Here is a 24,078-nt window from a genome sequence, read left to right as displayed (position 1 = left end):
GCAACCTCGTTTGGGCAGAGTTGCCCTACTCCCTGTTGGGGGGGTGGGGACTGGCTCAGTGAAAAAGGTTGTTGTTGTTGGTTTTTTTTTTTTTTTTGGTGTGTGTGTGTGGGGGGTGTTCTCTGGTGGCTTTCCCTGGCAGCTTTCCATGTCACTTCTGAGAGAGAAGTGATCATATCCAATCTCTGTCTCAGAATACGGAGATAGCAGTCTGTTCTTCAATGAGCTTTCCAGGCCACACTGTCTCTGTTTTTGACTGTGCTGCTAATAACTGCAGCATCCTGGGTTGTGCAACCCACAATGGCACTCCCAGCCCTCACTTCCAGGTCCGGGCATGTTTCTGAACTTTGTGCTTCTAAAACTGTCACCCACAAATCTGTTTAAAAAAAAAGGTGCCTAGGTGGCTCAATCTGTTAAGCAACTGCCTTCAGATCAGGTCATGATCCTGGAGTCCCAGGATCAAGTCCAGCATCGGGTTCCCAGGTCCACAGGGAGTCTGCTTCTTCCTCTGACCTTCTACCCTCTCAAGCTCTCTCTTACTTGCTCTCTCAAATAAATACATAAAATCTTTTAAAAAGGTAAAAAAAAATAAAATAAAACAATCAACTGCCCCCAGTTCGCACATGTGGCCCCGCAGCTCCAGGTTTCAATCCAGTGGGCTGCCCTCAAGTCCTTTCCCCACTGCTACCAGTCTGCAAGTCTGAGCTGGGTCCCCAGTGCAGGAGGCTTTGCACTCTGTCAGCTCAGGATCCCAGAGGATCCCTTCCCCTTCCATTTATCGTCCAATATCTGCCCACAGATTCACAGCTTCCCACATCATACTTCAAAACCAATGGCCAGAGATATTCTGTTTGTAGAGATCCGAATACGTCTTCTTACATTTCAGACTGATTCCGTGGTTTTTCAGAGTGGTCTGATAGGTATCCAGCTCAACTCAGGGGACTGGTTGAAATAGGGTCCCCTACTTCTCTATTTTTTCCCCTTCTCGTGTAAGACTTTTGATTAATATTATTTATTTATTTATTTAGGAAACACCATAAGGTAGACTGTTCATGTTATTTCTCTGTGAGAATGTGTTATAGGAGCACGTAAATATATAACGTGATTAATAAATACCTAAAGGGAGGGGCGCTTGGGTGGCTCAGTGGGTTAAAGCCTCTGTCTTCGGCTCAGGTCATGATCCCAGGGTCCTGGGATCGAGCCCCATATCGGGCTCTCTGCTCAGCGGGAAGCCTGCTTCCTCCTCTCTCTCTGCCTGCCTCTCTGCCTGCTTGTGCTCTCTGTCTGTCAAATAAATAAATAAAATCTTTAAAAAAAATAAATAAATACCTAAAGGGAGCAATATATATCAATAAAATAATAGTAGGGATCTTCAATACTCTACTGTCACCAATGGATAAATCATCCAGAGAGAAAATCAGTATAGAAATATGAGCTTTAAACAATATGTTACAATAGAGACATACACCAAACATTCCATTCAAAAACAATAGCATACACATTCTTCTCCTAGGCACATGTTACACTTTCCAGGATAGATCATAGGTTAGGCCACAAAACAAGTCTCAATAAATTCATAAGTTTAAAGTCATATCGAGCATCTTTTGTGACCATAATAGTATGAAACTATAAATCAATTAGGAAAAAAATTGCAAAAATTCACAAATATGTGGAAATTAAACAACAGGTAATGAACAACCAAAGAAGGATTCCAAAGGGGAAAAAATACATTGAGACAAATTGAAATGGAAATAGAACATACCAAAAAAGTTATATGATACAGAAAAAGCACTGTTAGAGGGAACTTAATAGTGATAAATGTCTACCTTAGGAAACAAGAAAAATCTCAAATAAACAGCTAATTTTTCACCTCAAGGAACTTGAAAAATGAACAAGAAAAGCCCAAAGTTACAATAAGGAAGTAAATAACAAAGATCAGAAGAGAAATAAAGGCACTTCCCTAACTAATTATGCTCAAAGTAATAGCAGACCAGGGACAATTGTTCTGACCTTTGCCAAGCCAGCAGAAAACACCACAGGATTAGATGATGTCAAATAACCAGAAACGTAGCTGGTGATGATTCCTGACTTTCCCATTTCTGGAAAAAGTTCTTAACTAGTATTCTCAATTTTAAAAATGATCAAACAGTACATTAAAGAAGACTCAAAATACTAAGGGAACAACTTCCTCATTGACGATTCTCTAGTTCCTACAAAAAAATAAAAACAAAAAATGCATAAACAAAACCAAGAAGGTCCTGCCCATTAGTCCAAACTTTGGGGAGTTTAGTGCATAAAAGATCCAGAACAGAAAGACACATCAGAATCTGAGAAACTTACCTCTGAACAGGGGCCCACCCTAGACACCTGACACCATCACCAACTTGTACTGCTCCCCTTGCTGCCAGACTAACTACTGCAGGGCCACCCGCTGCCAGTCCAGCTGATGTGGGTCCAGCTGCAGCCAGTCCAGGTGCTATGGGTCTAGCAGCTGTGGGCAGATCTGCAATGGGTCCAGCTATTGTGGGTCCAGCTGCTGCCAGCCTTGCTGCCACCCAACTTACTATCAAACCACCTGCTATAGGATCACTTTTTACTAGCCCACATACTGTGTGTCCAGCTGCTGCCAGCCCAGCTGCTGTGGGTCCAGTGGCTTTGGATAAACGTGCTGTGGGTCCAATTGCTGCTAGCCTTGCTGCTGCCCCAGTTGTTGCTGCACACCCCGCTGCCAGTTTGCTGTACCCCTGTGTATTGCAGGAGGACCTGCTGCCACCCCACCTGTTGCTGCCTGCCTGGGTGCCTAGCCAAGGGCTGTGGATCCAGCTGCTGCTCGCCTTCCTGCTATTCATCCCCTCACCAAAGAAACACCATCTGCACAAAACACCTTCCTGCTAACCGACTTGCCATTTGGAGGACAAATTTCCTTGCTTGATTTTGCTGAAAGTCAGCATGCAAAGATCAAAACTTTTCTCATATATCTTTTTATAAGCTTGTGAATCAGCTTGATGCTGTGCAGAGGACTTCCTCCAATTCTCTTCCTCCTATGTATGTGGATCATGTGCCAGTTTCATAAATTCTTTTTTTTCTTTTTTACTCTGGTATTTTCTTTCTTTTTTTATTATATTATGCTAGTCACCATATAGTACATTTTTTTAATGTAGTGTTTTTAATGTAGTGTTCCATGATTCGTTATTTGCGTATAACACCCAGTGCTCATTACAATTGTGCCCTCCTGCCAGTTTCATAAATTCTTGATACCAAGTTATGGTCTTGGCTTCTGAAATCAGGATCATCTGCTCCCTCTAAGTAACTTAGGAAAACAAGTCTTTAAAACTTTTTCAAGGGTTCCTGCAACTGATTAATATTTTATAATCATATTTTGTTTTTTAATATGCTTATGGCTCTTTCTCCTGCCTTCATCTTTTTATGATCATTTGAGTTGTCTCCCGAGTAAAATCTGTTATCATAATTCACCTCATATTGTCTTTTATTGTATGATATTCCTGATATAGGAACTTATATACATATTGGGTACCATACGCATCATCCAACGTGAGGTACACAACAGCCTGTCATGAATTATATTCCACATTTTCATGTGAGAATATTTCACTGTGTAATTTCATGTAGCTAATAATGGAAGACTCGGATCTAGGACTGGATAATTCCTTCTTGCTCAAAGCAACTACATTTACATGTCAATAACGTAACAATATTTAGTACTGAGCACTAGTAAGGTGTGCAAATGTATTTATCCTTTACAAATGGAAGAAATAATCCCTCATATATGCAGATAACATCCATTCAAAAATCAGTTTCTTAGAACTCAGCAAGCAGCAGATCAGATACATGTGAGGGCAGGTGGGACTGCATTTTGGATCTCTCAAGAAAGCAGGTACCCTTTCCTGTTTCCACTTGCTCAGCCACACATGAAATTCATCCCCATGAAATACTGTTAGCATCCACTTTGTCTTCACAAAACAGACTCTCATTAAACTATCTCTGTATTGTGCAAATCCAATTCTGAAATGCCTCCATCTATTAAATATATCTCAACATAGTAAGAAAATAAATAGTTACCTGCAATAAAAACTGGACTATATATTGTATTCCCTTAAAGTTATGGAAATTTGTCATCCTGACCAAAATAATACTAAGAAATGTAAGTTCAAACAAAGTTGAAGACTCAGAGACTGTGCAATGGGCATGTACGACTTTGGGTAACACATGGCCTATGAACCACTCAAGAAACTAAACAACCTCCTGTATTTTCTGAGGAAATTATAAAGGATTTGAGATAAATCAAGAGCATGTTCCAGGGGAGTGAGAAGAATGTGAGGAAGAAGAAAGAAAAGGACATGGGTATTCATAGGAGTCATGATAGATAAGATGGTGCGTCTGGTCCCAAACTAGTTAATGATGCTGCCTTGTCACTCAGGAATGTGAGGCTGGATTCAGGCTCTGAGAGGAAAAGCACACTTAGGCCCTGAGTCATCTCCCAGGAGCAGTGGAGGGACCTCTGAGGAGCTAGGAAGGCTCCTATCTGGGGTACATGCCAACATGGAAGATGAACTATTTGGGAGGCTCTGGACAGGCTACCAAGACCAAACATGCCTCCTGCTGGTCCTTAAGAGCTGGGTGTTTGCATGCCAAGATGATGAACGGTCATGGCCTGGGTTGCTTCCCACTTGCTAGGTATTTACCAAATGCTTCATTACATAAACTTTAATTCTGAAGAAATTTTCAAGGAAGTATAAAATTTCTATTTTAGAAAAGAAGAAATTAAGGCCAAAAGAGGAAATTAAAGTCAGTTTGTTTCCTAAGAGAAAATATCCTGAGAAAAAGAACCAAGTGGACATTGTTTAGGATGTGCATAGCACACAGGCAGAAAATTGAAGAAATGGGACAGGTAAGGGTGTATATGAATCTAGTATTACTGTCTGCAAGTGAAGCTTAAACTTCAAAGAAAATGATGAGAAATGGTGTAAAATATACACTTTAGAATTATCCTACTTGACGAAATAAAACTGGAATCTTTATAGAAAACTCTCCAGAATCATTGGTTGTGTGTTTTTCTCAGCATGGCATGCACAGACTAAATGACTTTCTGCTGTTGCATAAAGAGAACACTTGGACACAGAGATGTACATGTGGCATGGAAGTTGGCCTGAGCACACTGAGATCAAAGATATGTGAATGGTTGTGTCAGTCAGTTTGGGGTGCTATAATGTACTTCCATAGACTTGGTGGCTCACAAAACAAAATTTTGTCACAGTTCTGGAAGCTGGAAAGTCAAAGATTAAGGTGATTGGCAGATTAAATGTCTCCTTGGACCTTCTTCCGGTTTGCTGATGTCAGCTTTATGGCTGTATCTTCAAATAGCAGAGAGTGAGAGAGCTTTGGTCTCTGTCTCTTATTACAAGAGTAGCAATCCTATTACAGGGGCATCATCCTCATACCCTCATCCAAATATAAATATTTCTCAAAGATCTCACCTCTAAATGCCACCTGATTGGGGATTAAGTCTTCATCACATGAATCTGAAAGGACACAAATATTCAGTCCATAGAAGTGAGGTATTGAATACATCATCTATAATCTACCCTTTGTTCCTCTCAGACCAATCTCTGTTTATTCAAGGTGGTGGAAAATCCACAATTTCTAGAAAAAGATAAATAAGGAAAAGAAGGAAGAGGAAGGAGAGAAAGAAGAGAACTACAGAGAAGAAGAAGAAGAAGAAGAAATCATAGGATGGATGGATTGACAGATGGATGGATGGATGGATGGATGGAAGGAAGGAAATAAGAGAGGGAGAAAGGGAAGGAGGAAAATAAGGGGATGTATAACAGGAAGTTTAATTGAACAAGCTGCAGCTACTGCCACTGTACTAGTGTGCAACTAGTAGTCATATTCTCCATCTTATTCTACCAGTCCTATATTTGGTTTACCTTAGCCAATGCTTTTATTATTTTGGAGAATATCCCAATGGAGTAACCCAGATAATCCTGCCTAATGGGTCTAGATGTCTGATTACTGATACAGAGATAAAAGGAACCATATAGATATTTCAGTAAAATCTCCTGAGTTCCAGATACCTTTCTCTGCACTCTACCTCTCCATGATAATTATCCATCACCAAACAGTGACACTTTTCTCTATCTGTTGATCTACTGACATGAGAAATCCAAAATGACCAGGTGACAGTTTTAACATTAGATCATGACGATTACATTATATCATGATGATTAGATCTTGATGATTACAGCTTTGTGATAGAGCTTGAAGTCTATAATTGTGACCCCACCAACTTTGGTTTTCTATTTCAACATTCCTTGGCTATTTGGGTCTTTTCTGGTTCTGTACAAATTTTAGGATTACTTTTTCTATCCCTGTGAAAATGTTGATGGTATTTTGACACGGACTACAATGAATGTGTAGATTGCTCCGGGTATCATGAACATTTTAACTATATTTGTTCCCCAGTCTATGAGCACAGAATATTTTCCCCATTTATTTGTGTCTTCCTCAATTTCTTTCATAAGTGTTCTACAGTTTTCAGAGTATAGATCCTTTACCTCTCTGGTTAGGTTTATTCCTAGGTATCATGTTTTTTGGTGCAATTGTAAATGGAATTTATTCTTTAATTTCTCTTTTTTTCTGCCTCGTTGTTTGTGTATAGAAATGCAACTGATTTCTGTGCATTGATTTTATATCCTGCCATGTTGTTGAATTCCTGTATGAGTTCTAACAATTTTGGGGAGGAGTCTTTGGGTTTTCCACATAAAGTATTATGTCATCTGGGAAGAGTGAGTGTTTGACCATTTCTTTGCCAATTGGAATACCTTTTACTTCTTTTTGTTGTCTGATTGCCAAGGGAAGGACTTCTAGTACTATGTTAAAGAGCAGTGGTGAGAGTGAACATCCCTGCTGTCTTCCTGACCTTAGGGAAAAAGCTCTGTTTTTACCCATTGAGAATGATATTCACTGTGGGCTTTTTGTATATGACTTTTATGATATTGACATATGTTCCCTCCATCCCTACCCTATGGAGAGTTTTAACCAAGAAAGAGTGCTGTGTTTTGTCAAATGGTTCTTCTGATTCAATTGAGAGGATCATATGATTCTTTTTTTTTTTTTTTTTTTTTTTTTTTTTTTTTAATTTGTCAGAGAGAGTGAGCACAGGCAGAGAGAGAGGCAGGCAGAGGCAGAGGGAGAAGCAGGCTCCCTGCCGAGCAAGGAGCCCGATGTGGGACTCGATCCCAGGACCCTGGGATCATGACCTGAGCCGAAGGCAGCCGCTTAACCAACTGAGCCACCCAGGCGTCCCGGATCATATGATTCTTATCCTTTCTTTTATTATTGTGGTGTATCATATTGATTGATTTGCATATGTTGAACCACTCTTGTAGCCCAGGAATAAATCCCACTTGGTTGTGGTGAATAATTCTTTTAATGTACTGTTGGATGCTATTAGCTAGTATCGTGGTGAGAGTTTTGGCATCCATGTTCATCAGGGATATTGGTCTATAATTGTTTGGTTGGGTTCAAGTTAATGCTCGCCTCATACAATGAGTTTGGAAGTTTTCCTTCCATTTCTATTTTTTTGAAACAGCTTCAGAAGAATAGGTATTAATTCTTTAAGTATTTGGTAGAACTAGCCTTGGAGGCCATCTGGTTCTAGACTCTTGTCTGTTGGGAATTTTGATTACTGCTTCAATTTTCTTGCTGGTTATGGGTCTGGTCAAGTTTTCTATTTCTTCCTGTTTCACTTTTGGTCGTTTACATGTCTCTAGGAATGCATCCATTTCTTCCAGATTGTCTAATTTGTTGGCATATAGTTGCTCAGAATATGTTCTTATAATTGCATTTCTTGGGTGTTGGTTGTGATCTTTCTCTTTCATTCGTGATTTTATTAATTTGGTCTTTTCTTTTTGATAAGTCTGGCTAGGAGTTTATCAATCTTATTAATTCTTTCAAAGAATCAGCTCCTACTTTTGTTGATCTGTTCTACTGTTCTTTTATTTTCCATTTCATTCATTTCTTGTCTAGTCTTATTTACTTATCTTCTTATGCCAGGTTTAGGCTTTTTTTTTCTGTTCTTTTCCCAGATTCTTTAGGTGTAAGGTTATCTTGTATATTTGAGACTTGTCTTATTTCTTGAGAAAGGCCTGTATTGCTATATACTTCCCTCTTAGGACTATCTTTGGTGCATCCCAAAGGTTCAGAACTATTGTGTATTCATTTTCATTTGCTTCCATTAATTTCTAAGTTCTTCTTTAATTTCCTGGTTGACCCATTCATTTCTTAGTAGGATGCTCTTTAACCTCCAATTATTTGAGTTCCTTCCAAATTTCCTCCTGTCATTGAGTTCAAGTTTCAAAACATTGTAGTCTGAAAATATGCAGGGAATAAACCCAATCTTTTGGTATTGGTTGAGACTTGACTTGTGACCCAGTATGTGATCTATTTTGGAGAATTTTGCATGTGTACTTAAAAAGAATGTATAGTCTGTTGCTTTAGGACAGAATAGGCCACTTTTTCTACAAAATGCCTCATGGTTATGCTCATTGGGGGTACTGCTTATTTCCACAGACTTTAAACTCAGAAGGTATAAAAATGTACCAAAAACACCTGCTAATAAGTTTATCAATTGATTTAAGCTTAAGATATTTCATAATTATATATCATGATCCACTAGGTTTTTGCAGAGTCCAGCCTGGCAATCAAATAGAGTTGTGCTGGAAACCACCATCTCTGGATTCTTTCAGTCTTTGAAGGAGCACTAAACTCTGCTGTTCTCCACGGATGGCTATTGCTTCTGGTTAATATATTGGTCAGGAGGAGAGGAATTTTTAGGGGCTCTTATTTGACCTTTGTTTCTATTATGGCTCTCACCTCACATGTCTGGAGATGCACTTCCACTGCAAAGTGTGTCAACTGTTAGCAACTTTAGGATCTGCATCAGCTTTAGAGCTAAGGTCATGTTCTTCACGTAAACCTCAGGCTCATAATTGCACACCATGAATGTACTAGCACCTAGCATTTTCATCCCAACATGGGAAATTATTAATGCCTATCTTTGCTCTGAATATCTCCATTGGGTTGACCAATGTTTTGTCAGACCTGCATGGCAGGCTTATATCCTCCTTGCCTAATGCTGCTTATTTCAAACTTCTTTTTTGGGGGGGGGGATGCCACACCTACATCACAATCTGTAGGTTTTTGCTGCCAAATACCCCTTTCCTTTTCCCCCTTTTTAAACCTTTCATTGGCCTTACTTCACAGTAAACATCTTACATTCTTAATACTGTTTCAGTGTCTGATTCCCAGAGGACCCAACTGACACACAATGGAAGGACTCTACCACTCACTACTTATATAAGTAGCCAGAAATGAGTATAAAGTAGACCTTAATGCCAATTAGACCCACATGAGAGGGACATGAACCAGGACTCCATTTATTACTTGGCCTCTATACGCATACACTCTAACAGAAGGACTCCTGGTATCTGTCAGCACAACCTCTACATCCAACACCTTTAGAAATACCTGGGTTTTCACCTTTCCCTAGTGTACAGTTACTCTGGCATATGATTGAAAATCCTCTGTGGAAAATAAGCTACACACACACACACACACACACTTCATTGTTGAAGAATATTTCTCAAGCAGACTATACCTATCCCTTATTTGAAGGGTTCAAGGTTTGAGAACTTACTCAGGTCAGGAAACTGAATGGGAGGTTATAACTTTCTATTTAAGTGGCTGACATCAGCCTCTGAATCACTGTTCTTGAATCTTTTCCAATGTTTATGGCAGTGCCACAGTAATAAATGTGTTGGGTGCACAATTACCTCAGCCTTAAGGAAGCTATAGTCTATTCGTCAGATCTTGTGAGTGAAGGCCCACTGGTTGACATTTCTTCCTATTTTGGTAAATATATCTACTTTGACTCTGTTTTCCTACCATCCCCCATTTCCCAGTTCTCTATCATCATATTTTACCATCAACCCTGGCCACAGAAGACTACCACCACTGTCCTTTTTAATGATGTACATGCTTTACTGCTTTTGTGAGTAATGTCCTTTGGGACCTCCCAGGGAATATGATCAGTTTGCAGACTCTCTGACAAGAAATAAATTCATTCTACCATGTACATTTCTCTGAACCTTCTGACTCCATTCTCAGTAGTCTACCAGGACAGTTCTAGAACCTTAAGTTCATGTTTTGTAGGCCACTGCAAAACATTACATTGCTAGAATACTGCTTATCTAGTGAGGTAAACCTCAGTACTTGCTTACCGGTAATGGGACCAAAAAGACTACAGGGTGGGGGAGAGGCCGGGAATTTTAAAGTCAACCACGTATGGATAGCTATTGTGTTCACATATTGTTATTCTTTCTCAACTTTGGGAGGAAGAATGAAAACTTGTAGGCTTATTTCACTTAGCATAAAACTGAATGGGAAGAAATCAGAAAGGGAGATTAACCATATGAGACTCTTTTGAATATGGAAAACAAACTGAGGGATGTGGAAAGGGAGGTGGATGGGGGATGGGGGAACTAGGTGATGAGCATTAAAGAGGGCACGTGATATGATGAGCACTGGGTGATATCTCAATTAATGAATCATTGAACATTGTATCAAAAACTAATGGTATACACAATGAATACTGTTATGCTGAAAAGAAATAAAAAATTTTAAAATAAAAAAATCAAAACAAAACAAAACAAGAAAATACTAATGGCGTACTATATCTTGGCTAATTGAAATAAAATTTAAAACAAAAATAAAAAACGTAGGCTTACAATTTCTAAATTTGAAATAAGGTATATGTTGAGCCCGGGACACGGAATTAAACGAAACACACAAAATACCACATCATCACAAGAAGAAGAAAGGGAGAAGAAACTAATCTCTATTGAAAATAAGTATAGGGGCGCCTGGGTGGCTCAGTGGGTCGAAGCCTCTGCCTTCAGCTCAGGCCATGAACCCAGGGTCCTGGGATAGAGCCCCACATTGGGCTCATGCTCAGCAGGGAGGCTGCTCCCCTTGCCCTCTCTGTCTCCCTCTATGCCTGCTTCTGGTCTCTGTCTATCAAATAAATAAGTAAAATCATTTTTAAAAAAGGAAATAAGTATAACGGATTCAATGTGTTTTGTGGTAAAAGGAGAAAATATGACAACTGTGGTCTCAAAAAAAAGTACCTGTAATCAACTTGTCCCATCCATTATCTGAGGGAAATAAGAAAAATTTCCAGAATATTCCAAGGGTTGACCTGAATGTGAGATAGAAGGACTGATAATCTGACTCGCCAACCTCTTCCAAGGCCAGTGGGACATATAACACACGATGAAGTTCATAGAGCAGGAATGCAGATGCTGATGGGACCACCGTGTTTTCATCTGAAATGTTTCCACGAGGTATTCTCAATTAAGAAACACATTAAGCACTTATTGGCTAAAGATTCCTAACATGAGGGGGAAAACAACTTCCTCTTCTTCAGTTCCCGCATCACCAGGAAAACGACGTCAACAACGGCAAGGAAGTCATGCCCATTGGTCCAAATGTGGGGACCCAGTGCATAAAATCCCCACAAGAGGACGAGACAAAAGAATCTGAGGAACTCACCTCTGAACAGAAGCTGCCCCTCCACGTGTGACACCATGACCGAATCGTGCTGCTCCCCTTGCTGCCAGCCTACGTGCTGCAGGACCACGTGCTGCAGGACCACCTGCTGCCAGCCCAGCTGCTGCGGGTGCGGCGGCGGCGGCTGTGGACAAGGCGGCTGCGGGTCCAGCGGCTGTGGGTCCTGCTGCTGCCAGCCTTGCTGCTGCCGCCCAACTTGCTGCCAGACCACCTGCTGCAGGACCACCTGCTGCCGGCCCAGCTGCTGCGGCTGTGGACAAGGCGGCTGCGGGTCCAGCTGCTGTGGGTCCTGCTGCTGCCAGCCTTGCTGCTGCCGCCCAACTTGCTGCCAGACCACCTGCTGCAGGACCACCTGCTGCCGGCCCAGCTGCTGTGTGTCCAGCTGCTGTCAGCCCAGCTGCTGTGGGTCCAGCGGCTGTGGACAAACTTGCTGTGGCTCCAGCTGCTGTCAGCCAGCCTGCTGCACCCCTGTGTACTGCAGGAGGACCTGCTACCACCCCACCTGTTGCTGCTTGCCCGGATGCCTCGCCCAGGGCTGTGGATCCAGCTGCTGCTAGCCTGCTTGCCACCCACACTGCTGCCATAACGCCTGCTGGAGGACCGCCACATACCCACGGCGGCCGCGGCCACCCTTGCTGCGTGTCCAGCTGCTGACACACGTCCCAATGACAGCTGCCTCACCAGGAACCCACAACGGCACACAGCACTGATTGGCCAGCGGAGAAACGGACACTGCCAAACGTTGCTGAAAGCCAGCATGCAGTCGCCAACCTTTCGGCTACTCATCTGCCTGTTCAAAACCTTGGGAATCGGCTTGAGGAAGTGTGGACCACTTCTCCTGATTCTCTTCTTCCTCAGGTCTTGGGAGTCCCCTGCCAGCGTCACGCATCCAGACGTGGAGTCAAGATCTCTGCCTTGACTCCACGGTCAAGATCGTCCTCCTGCCTGACGACCTGGGAGAAAGGAAGCCCCTCACCTGATAGAAGTGTATTCTTTTGCAACCTTTAATGTCTGCGCAACGAGGGTTTCCTTCTCAGTGCATTCATGGTCCTTGTGTGCTGATTTCTCCCTGTCGGGATCCCTCTGCATGTCTCCCTACACACACGGACTCTCACATGAGGGTCTTAATAAACCCAGTACCGATCTGCACACCACACGCTGTCCGTGTCCTCGTACGGCATGCGCGACCTAACGGTTTCTGTACGGGTCACAGGCCACATACGTTGATCATCCTTGTGGAGACTCCTAGCCTGCCCCCACAAATTCCCATCTCCATTGGAGGATGAGGGAATCTAGGGACCGTTATGTCCCAGAGCTGACAGGGAAGCACTCAGGCGCCAGGCTGCGTCTCCTGCCCTTGCTCAAGGGCGCTCACGTACCCACGAGCAGGCGAGCTCGGCAACAGCCTGGGCCAGAGCACCAGCAAGATGCTGGTCCGAGGGTCTTCGAGGCCCGCAGAAGTCCCCTTGTCCTGTAGATGCGGGGGATATCTGGGACAAAGTGGTAGACTCCCGGGTGCCACGAGGCAGGCACCTCCAGCCCAGTGTCAGGGCAGCCGCCTGGCCCTTTAGAGCTCTGGGGAACACGGGGACCCTTTCGCGGAAGTCGGCGCCATCCTGTCCAACATACACTCCTCCTGCTCAGAGACAGGGGAGCCTGCGGAGGCCTCGTGCCCGTGGGCCCTGTCTGCACACGCACATCTTCCGTGGTCATGGAAGGCCCATTCTGGTTGGGCCTCTGGTTGGGTCTCAGGACCTCTTGGGGTGGGGGGGGGTGTGGCGGTCTCAGGCAGTTTTGTGCCAAACACGTCGTGCTCCCCAACTGGCAGGCCATATGGCGTCGGGATAAGGAAGGACGGGTGACGTCACGGACCGAGAGCCCCTGTGCTGGGCGTGTGTGTTGACGTGGAGTAATCCGTGACCTCGGAAGCGCGGAAGAGAAGCAAACGGCCGCGGCATCTGGGGAAGGAACTGTGAAGCGCTGGAGGGAAGCCAACGGGCCTCTTCTGGGGATGGGTGGTGGTGAGACCCATGTGAGGAAGAAGAAAGAGAAAAGAGCCTGGGCCTTCACCGGAGTCCCGACACATCCAAGGCAGGCGCCTCTGGTCCCACACTGATGCGTGATGCTGCCTCGGCGCTCAGGGATGTGAGGCTGGCTCCAGGCTCTGACGGGAAGGGCAGATGAAGGCCCTGGGTCACTTCCTGGGACCAGTGGAGGGACCTCTGAGGACCTGGGAAGGCTTCTGTCCGGGGCACCCACCAGCCCTGCAGACCAGCTATCCAGGAGGCTCTGAACAGACTGCAAACACCACACTTGCCTCTTGCTGGTGCTTAGGAGTTGGGGGCTTGTGAGCTGTGCTGAGAAACGGACAGGACCTGGCTTGCTCCCTACTTGCTACGCACCGGCCAAATGCTTCATGGAGATTTTCTTGACTCCTTGAAGTAATTTTCAACTTAGGGCTCAAGGTTCCCACTGCAGGGATCAGGAAATCAAGACTGAGATGGGCATAGTCATGTCAGAGGATGGTACCTCCCAGAAGCGACACTGAAGAACAGCCACCAGGCACGGAGCTTCCTTGGGGAGGGCGGATCTCACTGGCTGGAGTGCGGGAAATCCACGCAGGGAAGACGCACTGCGAGTCCAGGGTCCCAGCTTGCACGGGAAGCTTATAGCCGAGAGCCAGATCGGAAAGGATGCAATACACTCATTGGGATTCCCCTAATTCAGCAACAAGGGAGCTGGCATCTCTATCAACCCACTCTCCAGAAGCACTGGTTGAGCATTTCGCTCAGCGTCGCATGCACTGGCACAGCGACATTCTGCTGCGCCACGGAAACGGCCAAGAGGCCTGGAGATGCGGATCTGCTGGGTAGAAGTTGTCCCGAACACAGGAAGATCCGAGATTCACGGCTGGCATGTTGAAGGCGCCATCCACAGTCTACGGTCTTCGGCACTCAGACCCAGTATTTCCTTCTTCACGATGGTGGACAGGCACCAGTTGTACAAGAGGAAGACACAGGAGGAAGACGAAGGAAAAGACGAGGAGCGGGGGGAGGGTGGGAGAGAGCGAGGTAGGGAAGGACGGAGAGGACGGAGGGAAGAGGGAGGAAGAGAAAACGAGAACTGTATTCGCAGTGACACGGAGTCACTTGCTTGGCTGGTTCACAAGGTGAGGACCAGAGTCTCCAACTCATCCCGTGATCCCCCGAACTGCCCCACTTATATCACGGAAAGTCCCACATCCTGGAAAAGCCCTCGTTTCTGCGTGACCCGGGACTGCTGTCTCTCAGGAAGTTCGGTGACTGCTGCTTGCTTCGTCTGGGTGTACTGCCGCTCTTTCTATCGCCCTGCTGGATTCTGCCTCCACAGATGGAAGAGATGAACTCGGATGTCCTGCAGCCGAGAGTCTTTGATCGAACTGGGATGTGCAGGTGGGGCGGGGGTGGGGGGGGCGGCACCAAGAGACAGATGCCTGTGGGAGTCTGGAATCAGGCTTTGTGGGGAAACCGACTTGGGCTCAGGCATGATTTCGGTTCATCGCTAGGCATATTGCCAGTCCCTCACGAGGCATGTTGCCAGTCTACATGTAACCCAGGGACCAGCGCCGGGGAAGGACCGCTAATCTGACTCGCCAGCCTCTTCCCAGGCCAGTGGGACTTAGAACACACGATGAAGTTCATAGAGCAGGAATGCAGATGCTGATGGGACCACCGTGTTTTCATCTGAAATGTTTCCACGAGGTATTCTCAATTAAGAAACACATTAAGCACTTATTGGCTAAAGATTCCTAACATGAGGGGGAAAACAACTTCCTCTTCTTCAGTTCCCGCATCACCAGGAAAACGACGTCAACAACGGCAAGGAAGTCATGCCCATTGGTCCAAATGTGGGGACCCGGTGCATAAAATCCCCACAAGAGGACGAGACAAAAGAATCTGAGGAACTCACCTCTGAACAGAAGCTGCCCCTCCACGTGTGACACCATGACCGAATCGTGCTGCTCCCCTTGCTGCCAGCCTACGTGCTGCAGGACCACGTGCTGCAGGACCACCTGCTGCCAGCCCAGCTGCTGCGGGTGCGGCGGCGGCGGCTGTGGACAAGGCGGCTGCGGGTCCAGCGGCTGTGGGTCCTGCTGCTGCCAGCCTTGCTGCTGCCGCCCAACTTGCTGCCAGACCACCTGCTGCAGGACCACCTGCTGCCGGCCCAGCTGCTGCGGCTGTGGACAAGGCGGCTGCGGGTCCAGCGGCTGTGGGTCCTGCTGCTGCCAGCCTTGCTGCTGCCGCCCAACTTGCTGCCAGACCACCTGCTGCAGGACCACCTGCTGCCGGCCCAGCTGCTGTGTGTCCAGCTGCTGTCAGCCCAGCTGCTGTGGGTCCAGCGGCTGTGGACAAACTTGCTGTGGCTCCAGCTGCTGTCAGCCAGCCTGCTGCACCCCTGTGTACTGCAGGAGGACCTGCTACCACCCCACCTGTTGCTGCTTGCCCGGATGCCTCGCCCAGGGCTGTGGATCCAGCTGCTGCTAGCCTGCTTGCCACCCACACTGCTGCCATAACGCCTGCTGGAGGACCGCCACATACCCACGGCGGCCGCGGCCACCCTTGCTGCGTGTCCAGCTGCTGACACACGTCCCAATGACAGCTGCCTCACCAGGAACCCACAACGGCACACAGCACTGATTGGCCAGCGGGGAAACGGACACTGCCAAACGTTGCTGAAAGCCAGCATGCAGTCGCCAACCTTTCGGCTACTCATCTGCCTGTTCAAAACCTTGGGAATCGGCTTGAGGAAGTGTGGACCACTTCTCCTGATTCTCTTCTTCCTCAGGTCTTGGGAGTCCCCTGCCAGCGTCACGCATCCAGACGTGGAGTCAAGATCTCTGCCTTGACTCCACGGTCAAGATCGTCCTCCTGCCTGACGACCTGGGAGAAAGGAAGCCCCTCACCTGATAGAAGTGTATTCTTTTGCAACCTTTAATGTCTGCGCAACGAGGGTTTCCTTCTCAGTGCATTCATGGTCCTTGTGTGCTGATCTCTTCCTGTCGGGATCCCTCTGCATGTCTCCCTACACACACGGACTCTCACATGAGGGTCTTAATAAACCCAGTACCGATCTGCACACCACACGCTGTCCGTGTCCTCGTACGGCATGCGCGACCTAAGGGTTTCTGTACGGGTCACAGGCCACATACGTTGATCATCCTTGTGGAGACTCCTAGCCTGCCCCCACAAATTCCCATCTCCATTGGAGGATGAGGGAATCTAGGGACCGTTATGTCCCAGAGCTGACAGGGAAGCACTCAGGCGCCAGGCTGCGTCTCCTGCCCTTGCTCAAGGGCGCTCACGTACCCACGAGCAGGCGAGCTCGGCAACAGCCTGGGCCAGAGCACCAGCAAGATGCTGGTCCGAGGGTCTTCGAGGCCCGCAGAAGTCCCCTTGTCCTGTAGATGCGGGGGATATCTGGGACAAAGTGGTAGACTCCCGGGTGCCACGAGGCAGGCACCTCCAGCCCAGTGTCAGGGCAGCCGCCTTGCCCTTTAGAGCTCTGGGGAACACGGGGACCCTTTCGCGGAAGTCGGCGCCATCCTGTCCAACATACACTCCTCCTGCTCAGAGACAGGGGAGCCTGCGGAGGCCTCGTGCCCGTGGGCCCCGTCTGCACACGCACATCTTCCGTGGTCATGGAAGGCCCATTCTGGTTGGGCCTCCTGGTCTCAGGACCTCTTGGGGTGGGGGGGGGGTGTGTGGCGGTCTCAGGCAGTTTTGTGCCAAACACGTCGTGCTCCCCAACTGGCAGGCCATATGGCGTCGGGATAAGGAAGGACGGGTGACGTCACGGACCGAGAGCCCCTGTGCTGGGCGTGTGTGTTGACGTGGAGTAATCCGTGACCTCGGAAGCGCGGAAGAGAAGCAAACGACCGCGGCATCTGGGGAAGGAACTGTGAAGCGCTGGAGGGAAGCCAACGGGCCTCTTCTGGGGATGGGTGGTGGTGAGACCCATGTGAGGAAGAAGAAAGAGAAAAGAGCCTGGGCCTTCACCGGAGTCCCGACACATCCAAGGCAGGCGCCTCTGGTCCCACACTGATGCGTGATGCTGCCTCGGCGCTCAGGGATGTGAGGCTGGCTCCAGGCTCTGACGGGAAGGGCAGATGAAGGCCCTGGGTCACTTCCCGGGAGCAGTGGAGGGACCTCTGAGGACCTGGGAAGGCTTCTGTCCGGGGCACCCACCAGCCCTGCAGACCAGCTATCCAGGAGGCTCTGAACAGACTGCCAACACCACACTTGCCTCTTGCTGGTGCTTAGGAGTTGGGGGCTTGTGAGCTGTGCTGAGAAACGGACAGGACCTGGCTTGCTCCCTACTTGCTACGTACCGGCCAAATGCTTCATGGACATTTTCTTGACTCCTTGAAGTAATTTTCAACTTAGGGCTCAAGGTTCCCACTGCAGGGATCAGGAAATCAAGACTGAGATGGGCATAGTCATGTCAGAGGATGGTACCTCCCAGAAGCGACACTGAAGAACAGCCACCAGGCACGGAGCTTCCTTGGGGAGGTCGGATCTCACTGGCTGGAGTGCGGGAAAGCCACGCAGGGAAGATGCACTGCGAGTGCAGGGTCCCAGCTTGCACGGGAAGCTTATAGCCGAGAGCGAGATCGGAAAGGATGCAATACACTCATTGGGATTCCCCTAATTCAGCAACAGGGGAGCTGGCATCTCTATCAACCGACTCTCCAGAAGCACTGGTTGAGCATTTCGCTCAGCGTCGCATGCACTGGCACGGCGACATTCTGCTGCGCCACGGAAACGGCCAAGAGGCCTGGAGATGCGGATCTGCTGGGTAGAAGTTGTCCCGAACACAGGAAGATCCGAGATTCACGGCTGGCATATTGAAGGCGCCATCCACAGTCTACGGTCTTCGGCACTCAGACCCAGTATTTCCTTCTTCACGATGGTGGACAGGCACCAGTTGTACAAGAGGAAGACACAGGAGGAAGACGAAGGAAAAGACGAGGAGCGGGGGGAGGGTGGGAGAGAGCGAGGTAGGGAAGGACGGAGAGGACGGAGGGAAGAGGGAGGAAGAGAAAACGAGAACTGTATTCGCAGTGACACGGAGTCACTTGCTTGGCTGGTTCCCAAGGTGAGGACCAGAGTCTCCAACTCATCCCGCGATCCCCCGAACTGCCCCACTTATATCACGGAAAGTCCCACATCCTGGAAAAGCCCTCGTTTCTGCGTGACCCGGGACTGCTGTCTCTCAGGAAGTTCGGTGACTGCTGCTTGCTTCGTCTGGGTGGACTGCTGCTCTTTCTATCGCCCTGCTGGATTCTGCCTCCACAGATGGAAGAGATGAACTCGGATGTCCTGCAGCCGAGAGTCTTTGATCGAACTGGGATGTGCAGGTGGGGCGGGGGTGGGGGGGCGGCTCCAAGAGACAGATGCCTGTGGGAGTCTGGAATCAGGCTTTGTGGGGAAACCGACTTGGGCTCAGGCATGATTTCGGTTCATCGCTGGGCATACTGCCAGGCCCTCACGAGGCATGTTGCCAGTCTACATGTAACCCAGGGACCAGCGCCGGGGAAGGACCGCTAATCTGACTCGCCAGCCTCTTCCCAGGCCAGTGGGACTTAGAACACACGATGAAGTTCATAGAGCAGGAATGCAGATGCTGATGGGACCACCGTGTTTTCATCTGAAATGTTTCCACGAGGTATTCTCAATTAAGAAACACATTAAGCACTTATTGGCTAAAGATTCCTAACATGAGGGGGAAAACAACTTCCTCTTCTTCAGTTCCCGCATCACCAGGAAAACGACGTCAACAACGGCAAGGAAGTCATGCCCATTGGTCCAAATGTGGGGACCCAGTGCATAAAATCCCCACAAGAGGACGAGACAAAAGAATCTGAGGAACTCACCTCTGAACAGAAGCTGCCCCTCCACGTGTGACACCATGACCGAATCGTGCTGCTCCCCTTGCTGCCAGCCTACGTGCTGCAGGACCACGTGCTGCAGGACCACCTGCTGCCAGCCCAGCTGCTGCGGGTGCGGCGGCGGCGGCTGTGGACAAGGCGGCTGCGGGTCCAGCGGCTGTGGGTCCTGCTGCTGCCAGCCTTGCTGCTGCCGCCCAACTTGCTGCCAGACCACCTGCTGCAGGACCACCTGCTGCCGGCCCAGCTGCTGCGGCTGTGGACAAGGCGGCTGCGGGTCCAGCTGCTGTGGGTCCTGCTGCTGCCAGCCTTGCTGCTGCCGCCCAACTTGCTGCCAGACCACCTGCTGCAGGACCACCTGCTGCCCGCCCAGCTGCTGTGTGTCCAGCTGCTGTCAGCCCAGCTGCTGTGGGTCCAGCGGCTGTGGACAAACTTGCTGTGGCTCCAGCTGCTGTCAGCCAGCCTGCTGCACCCCTGTGTACTGCAGGAGGACCTGCTACCACCCCACCTGTTGCTGCTTGCCCGGATGCCTCGCCCAGGGCTGTGGATCCAGCTGCTGCTAGCCTGCTTGCCACCCACACTGCTGCCATAACGCCTGCTGGAGGACCGCCACATACCCACGGCGGCCGCGGCCACCCTTGCTGCGTGTCCAGCTGCTGACACACGTCCCAATGACAGCTGCCTCACCAGGAACCCACAACGGCACACAGCACTGATTGGCCAGCGGGGAAACGGACACTGCCAAACGTTGCTGAAAGCCAGCATGCAGTCGCCAACCTTTCGGCTACTCATCTGCCTGTTCAAAACCTTGGGAATCGGCTTGAGGAAGTGTGGACCACTTCTCCTGATTCTCTTCTTCCTCAGGTCTTGGGAGTCCCCTGCCAGCGTCACGCATCCAGACGTGGAGTCAAGATCTCTGCCTTGACTCCACGGTCAAGATCGTCCTCCTGCCTGACGACCTGGGAGAAAGGAAGCCCCTCACCTGATAGAAGTGTATTCTTTTGCAACCTTTAATGTCTGCGCAACGAGGGTTTCCTTCTCAGTGCATTCATGGTCCTTGTGTGCTGATCTCTTCCTGTCGGGATCCCTCTGCATGTCTCCCTACACACACGGACTCTCACATGAGGGTCTTAATAAACCCAGTACCGATCTGCACACCACACGCTGTCCGTGTCCTCGTACGGCATGCGCGACCTAACGGTTTCTGTACAGGTCACAGGCCACATACGTTGATTATCCTTGTGGAGACTCCTAGCCTGCCCCCACAAATTCCCATCTCCATTGGAGGATGAGGGGATCTAGGGACCGTTATGTCCCAGAGCTGACAGGGAAGCACTCAGGCGCCAGGCTGCGTCTCCTGCCCTTGCTCAAGGGCGCTCACGTACCCACGAGCAGGCGAGCTCGGCAACAGCCTGGGCCAGAGCACCAGCAAGATGCTGGTCCGAGGGTCTTCGAGGCCCGCAGAAGTCCCCTTGTCCTGTAGATGCGGGGGATATCTGGGACAAAGTGGTAGACTCCCGGGTGCCACGAGGCAGGCACCTCCAGCCCAGTGTCAGGGCAGCCGCCTTGCCCTTTAGAGCTCTGGGGAACACGGGGACCCTTTCGCGGAAGTCGGCGCCATCCTGTCCAACATACACTCCTCCTGCTCAGAGACAGGGGAGCCTGCGGAGGCCTCGTGCCCGTGGGCCCCGTCTGCACACGCACATCTTCCGTGGTCATGGAAGGCCCATTCTGGTTGGGCCTCCTGGTCTCAGGACCTCTTGGGGTGGGGGGGGGTGTGTGGCGGTCTCAGGCAGTTTTGTGCCAAACACGTCGTGCTCCCCAACTGGCAGGCCATATGGCGTCGGGATAAGGAAGGACGGGTGACGTCACGGACCGAGAGCCCCTGTGCTGGGCGTGTGTGTTGACGTGGAGTAATCCGTGACCTCGGAAGCGCGGAAGAGAAGCAAACGGCCGCGGCATCTGGGGAAGGAACTGTGAAGCGCTGGAGGGAAGCCAACGGGCCTCTTCTGGGGATGGCTGGTGGTGAGACCCATGTGAGGAAGAAGAAAGAGAAAAGAGCCTGGGCCTTCACCGGAGTCCCGACACATCCAAGGCAGGCGCCTCTGGTCCCACACTGATGCGTGATGCTGCCTCGGCGCTCAGGGATGTGAGGCTGGCTCCAGGCTCTGACGGGAAGGGCAGATGAAGGCCCTGGGTCACTTCCCGGGACCAGTGGAGGGACCTCTGAGGACCTGGGAAGGCTTCTGTCCGGGGCACCCACCAGCCCTGCAGACCAGCTATCCAGGAGGCTCTGAACAGACTGCCAACACCACACTTGCCTCTTGCTGGTGCTTAGGAGTTGGGGGCTTGTGAGCTGTGCTGAGAAACGGACAGGACCTGGCTTGCTCCCTACTTGCTACGTACCGGCCAAATGCTTCATGGACATTTTCTTGACTCCTTGAAGTAATTTTCAACTTAGGGCTCAAGGTTCCCACTGCAGGGATCAGGAAATCAAGACTGAGATGGGCATAGTCATGTCAGAGGATGGTACCTCCCAGAAGCGACACTGAAGAACAGCCACCAGGCACGGAGCTTCCTTGGGGAGGGCGGATCTCACTGGCTGGAGTGCGGGAAAGCCACGCAGGGAAAACGCACTGCGAGTGCAGGGTCCCAGCTTGCACGGGAAGCTTATAGCCGAGAGCGAGATCGGAAAGGATGCAATACACTCATTGGGATTCCCCTAATTCAGCAACAGGGGAGCTGGCATCTCTATCAACCGACTCTCCAGAAGCACTGGTTGAGCATTTCGCTCAGCGTCGCATGCACTGGCACGGCGACATTCTGCTGCGCCACGGAAACAGCCAAGAGGCCTGGAGATGCGGATCTGCTGGGTAGAAGTTGTCCCGAACACAGGAAGATCCGAGATTCACGGCTGGCATATTGAAGGCGCCATCCACAGTCTACGGTCTTCGGCACTCAGACCCAGTATTTCCTTCTTCACGATGGTGGACAGGCACCAGTTGTACAAGAGGAAGACACAGGAGGAAGACGAAGGAAAAGACGAGGAGCGGGGGGAGGGTGGGAGAGAGCGAGGTAGGGAAGGACGGAGAGGACGGAGGGAAGAGGGAGGAAGAGAAAACGAGAACTGTATTCGCAGTGACACGGAGTCACTTGCTTGGCTGGTTCCCAAGGTGAGGACCAGAGTCTCCAACTCATCCCGCGATCCCCCGAACTGCCCCACTTATATCACGGAAAGTCCCACATCCTGGAAAAGCCCTCGTTTCTGCGTGACCCGGGACTGCTGTCTCTCAGGAAGTTCGGTGACTGCTGCTTGCTTCGTCTGGGTGGACTGCTGCTCTTTCTATCGCCCTGCTGGATTCTGCCTCCACAGATGGAAGAGATGAACTCGGATGTCCTGCAGCCGAGAGTCTTTGATCGAACTGGGATGTGCAGGTGGGGCGGGGGTGGGGGGGCGGCTCCAAGAGACAGATGCCTGTGGGAGTCTGGAATCAGGCTTTGTGGGGAAACCGACTTGGGCTCAGGCATGATTTCGGTTCATCGCTGGGCATACTGCCAGGCCCTCACGAGGCATGTTGCCAGTCTACATGTAACCCAGGGACCAGCGCCGGGGAAGGACCGCTAATCTGACTCGCCAGCCTCTTCCCAGGCCAGTGGGACTTAGAACACACGATGAAGTTCATAGAGCAGGAATGCAGATGCTGATGGGACCACCGTGTTTTCATCTGAAATGTTTCCACGAGGTATTCTCAATTAAGAAACACATTAAGCACTTATTGGCTAAAGATTCCTAACATGAGGGGGAAAACAACTTCCTCTTCTTCAGTTCCCGCATCACCAGGAAAACGACGTCAACAACGGCAAGGAAGTCATGCCCATTGGTCCAAATGTGGGGACCCAGTGCATAAAATCCCCACAAGAGGACGAGACAAAAGAATCTGAGGAACTCACCTCTGAACGGAAGCTGCCCCTCCACGTGTGACACCATGACCGAATCGTGCTGCTCCCCTTGCTGCCAGCCTACGTGCTGCAGGACCACGTGCTGCAGGACCACCTGCTGCCAGCCCAGCTGCTGCGGGTGTGGCGGCGGCGGCTGTGGACAAGGCGGCTGCGGGTCCAGCGGCTCTGGGTCCTGCTGCTGCCAGCCTTGCTGCTGCCGCCCAACTTGCTGCCAGACCACCTGCTGCAGGACCACCTGCTGCCGGCCCAGCTGCTGCGGCTGTGGACAAGGCGGCTGCGGGTCCAGCTGCTGTGGGTCCTGCTGCTGCCAGCCTTGCTGCTGCCGCCCAACTTGCTGCCAGACCACCTGCTGCAGGACCACCTGCTGCCCGCCCAGCTGCTGTGTGTCCAGCTGCTGTCAGCCCAGCTGCTGTGGGTCCAGCGGCTGTGGACAAACTTGCTGTGGCTCCAGCTGCTGTCAGCCAGCCTGCTGCACCCCTGTGTACTGCAGGAGGACCTGCTACCACCCCACCTGTTGCTGCTTGCCCGGATGCCTCGCCCAGGGC

General features: G+C 49.8%; 1 protein-coding gene across 1 annotated transcript in view; it reads left to right on the top strand.

The window, feature by feature from the left end:
- Window positions 1-15,632: 15,632 nt before the first annotated feature.
- The window catches only part of LOC308357180 (uncharacterized protein), a gene marked incomplete at both ends in the record, with an annotated part of 70,163 nt that continues 61,717 nt past the window's right edge, over window positions 15,633-24,078 (top strand). The window contains 3 exon segments of the mRNA XM_080826649.1: window positions 15,633-16,085; window positions 19,630-20,046; window positions 23,845-24,009. Of these exon segments, the coding sequence (XP_080682775.1) occupies window positions 15,633-16,085; window positions 19,630-20,046; window positions 23,845-24,009 (1,035 nt within the window).

Source organism: Martes martes (genome assembly GCF_963455335.1).
Source record: "Martes martes genome assembly, chromosome: 16".
NCBI lineage: Eukaryota > Metazoa > Chordata > Mammalia > Carnivora > Mustelidae > Martes > Martes martes.
This window is presented reverse-complemented; position numbering and strand designations above follow the sequence as displayed.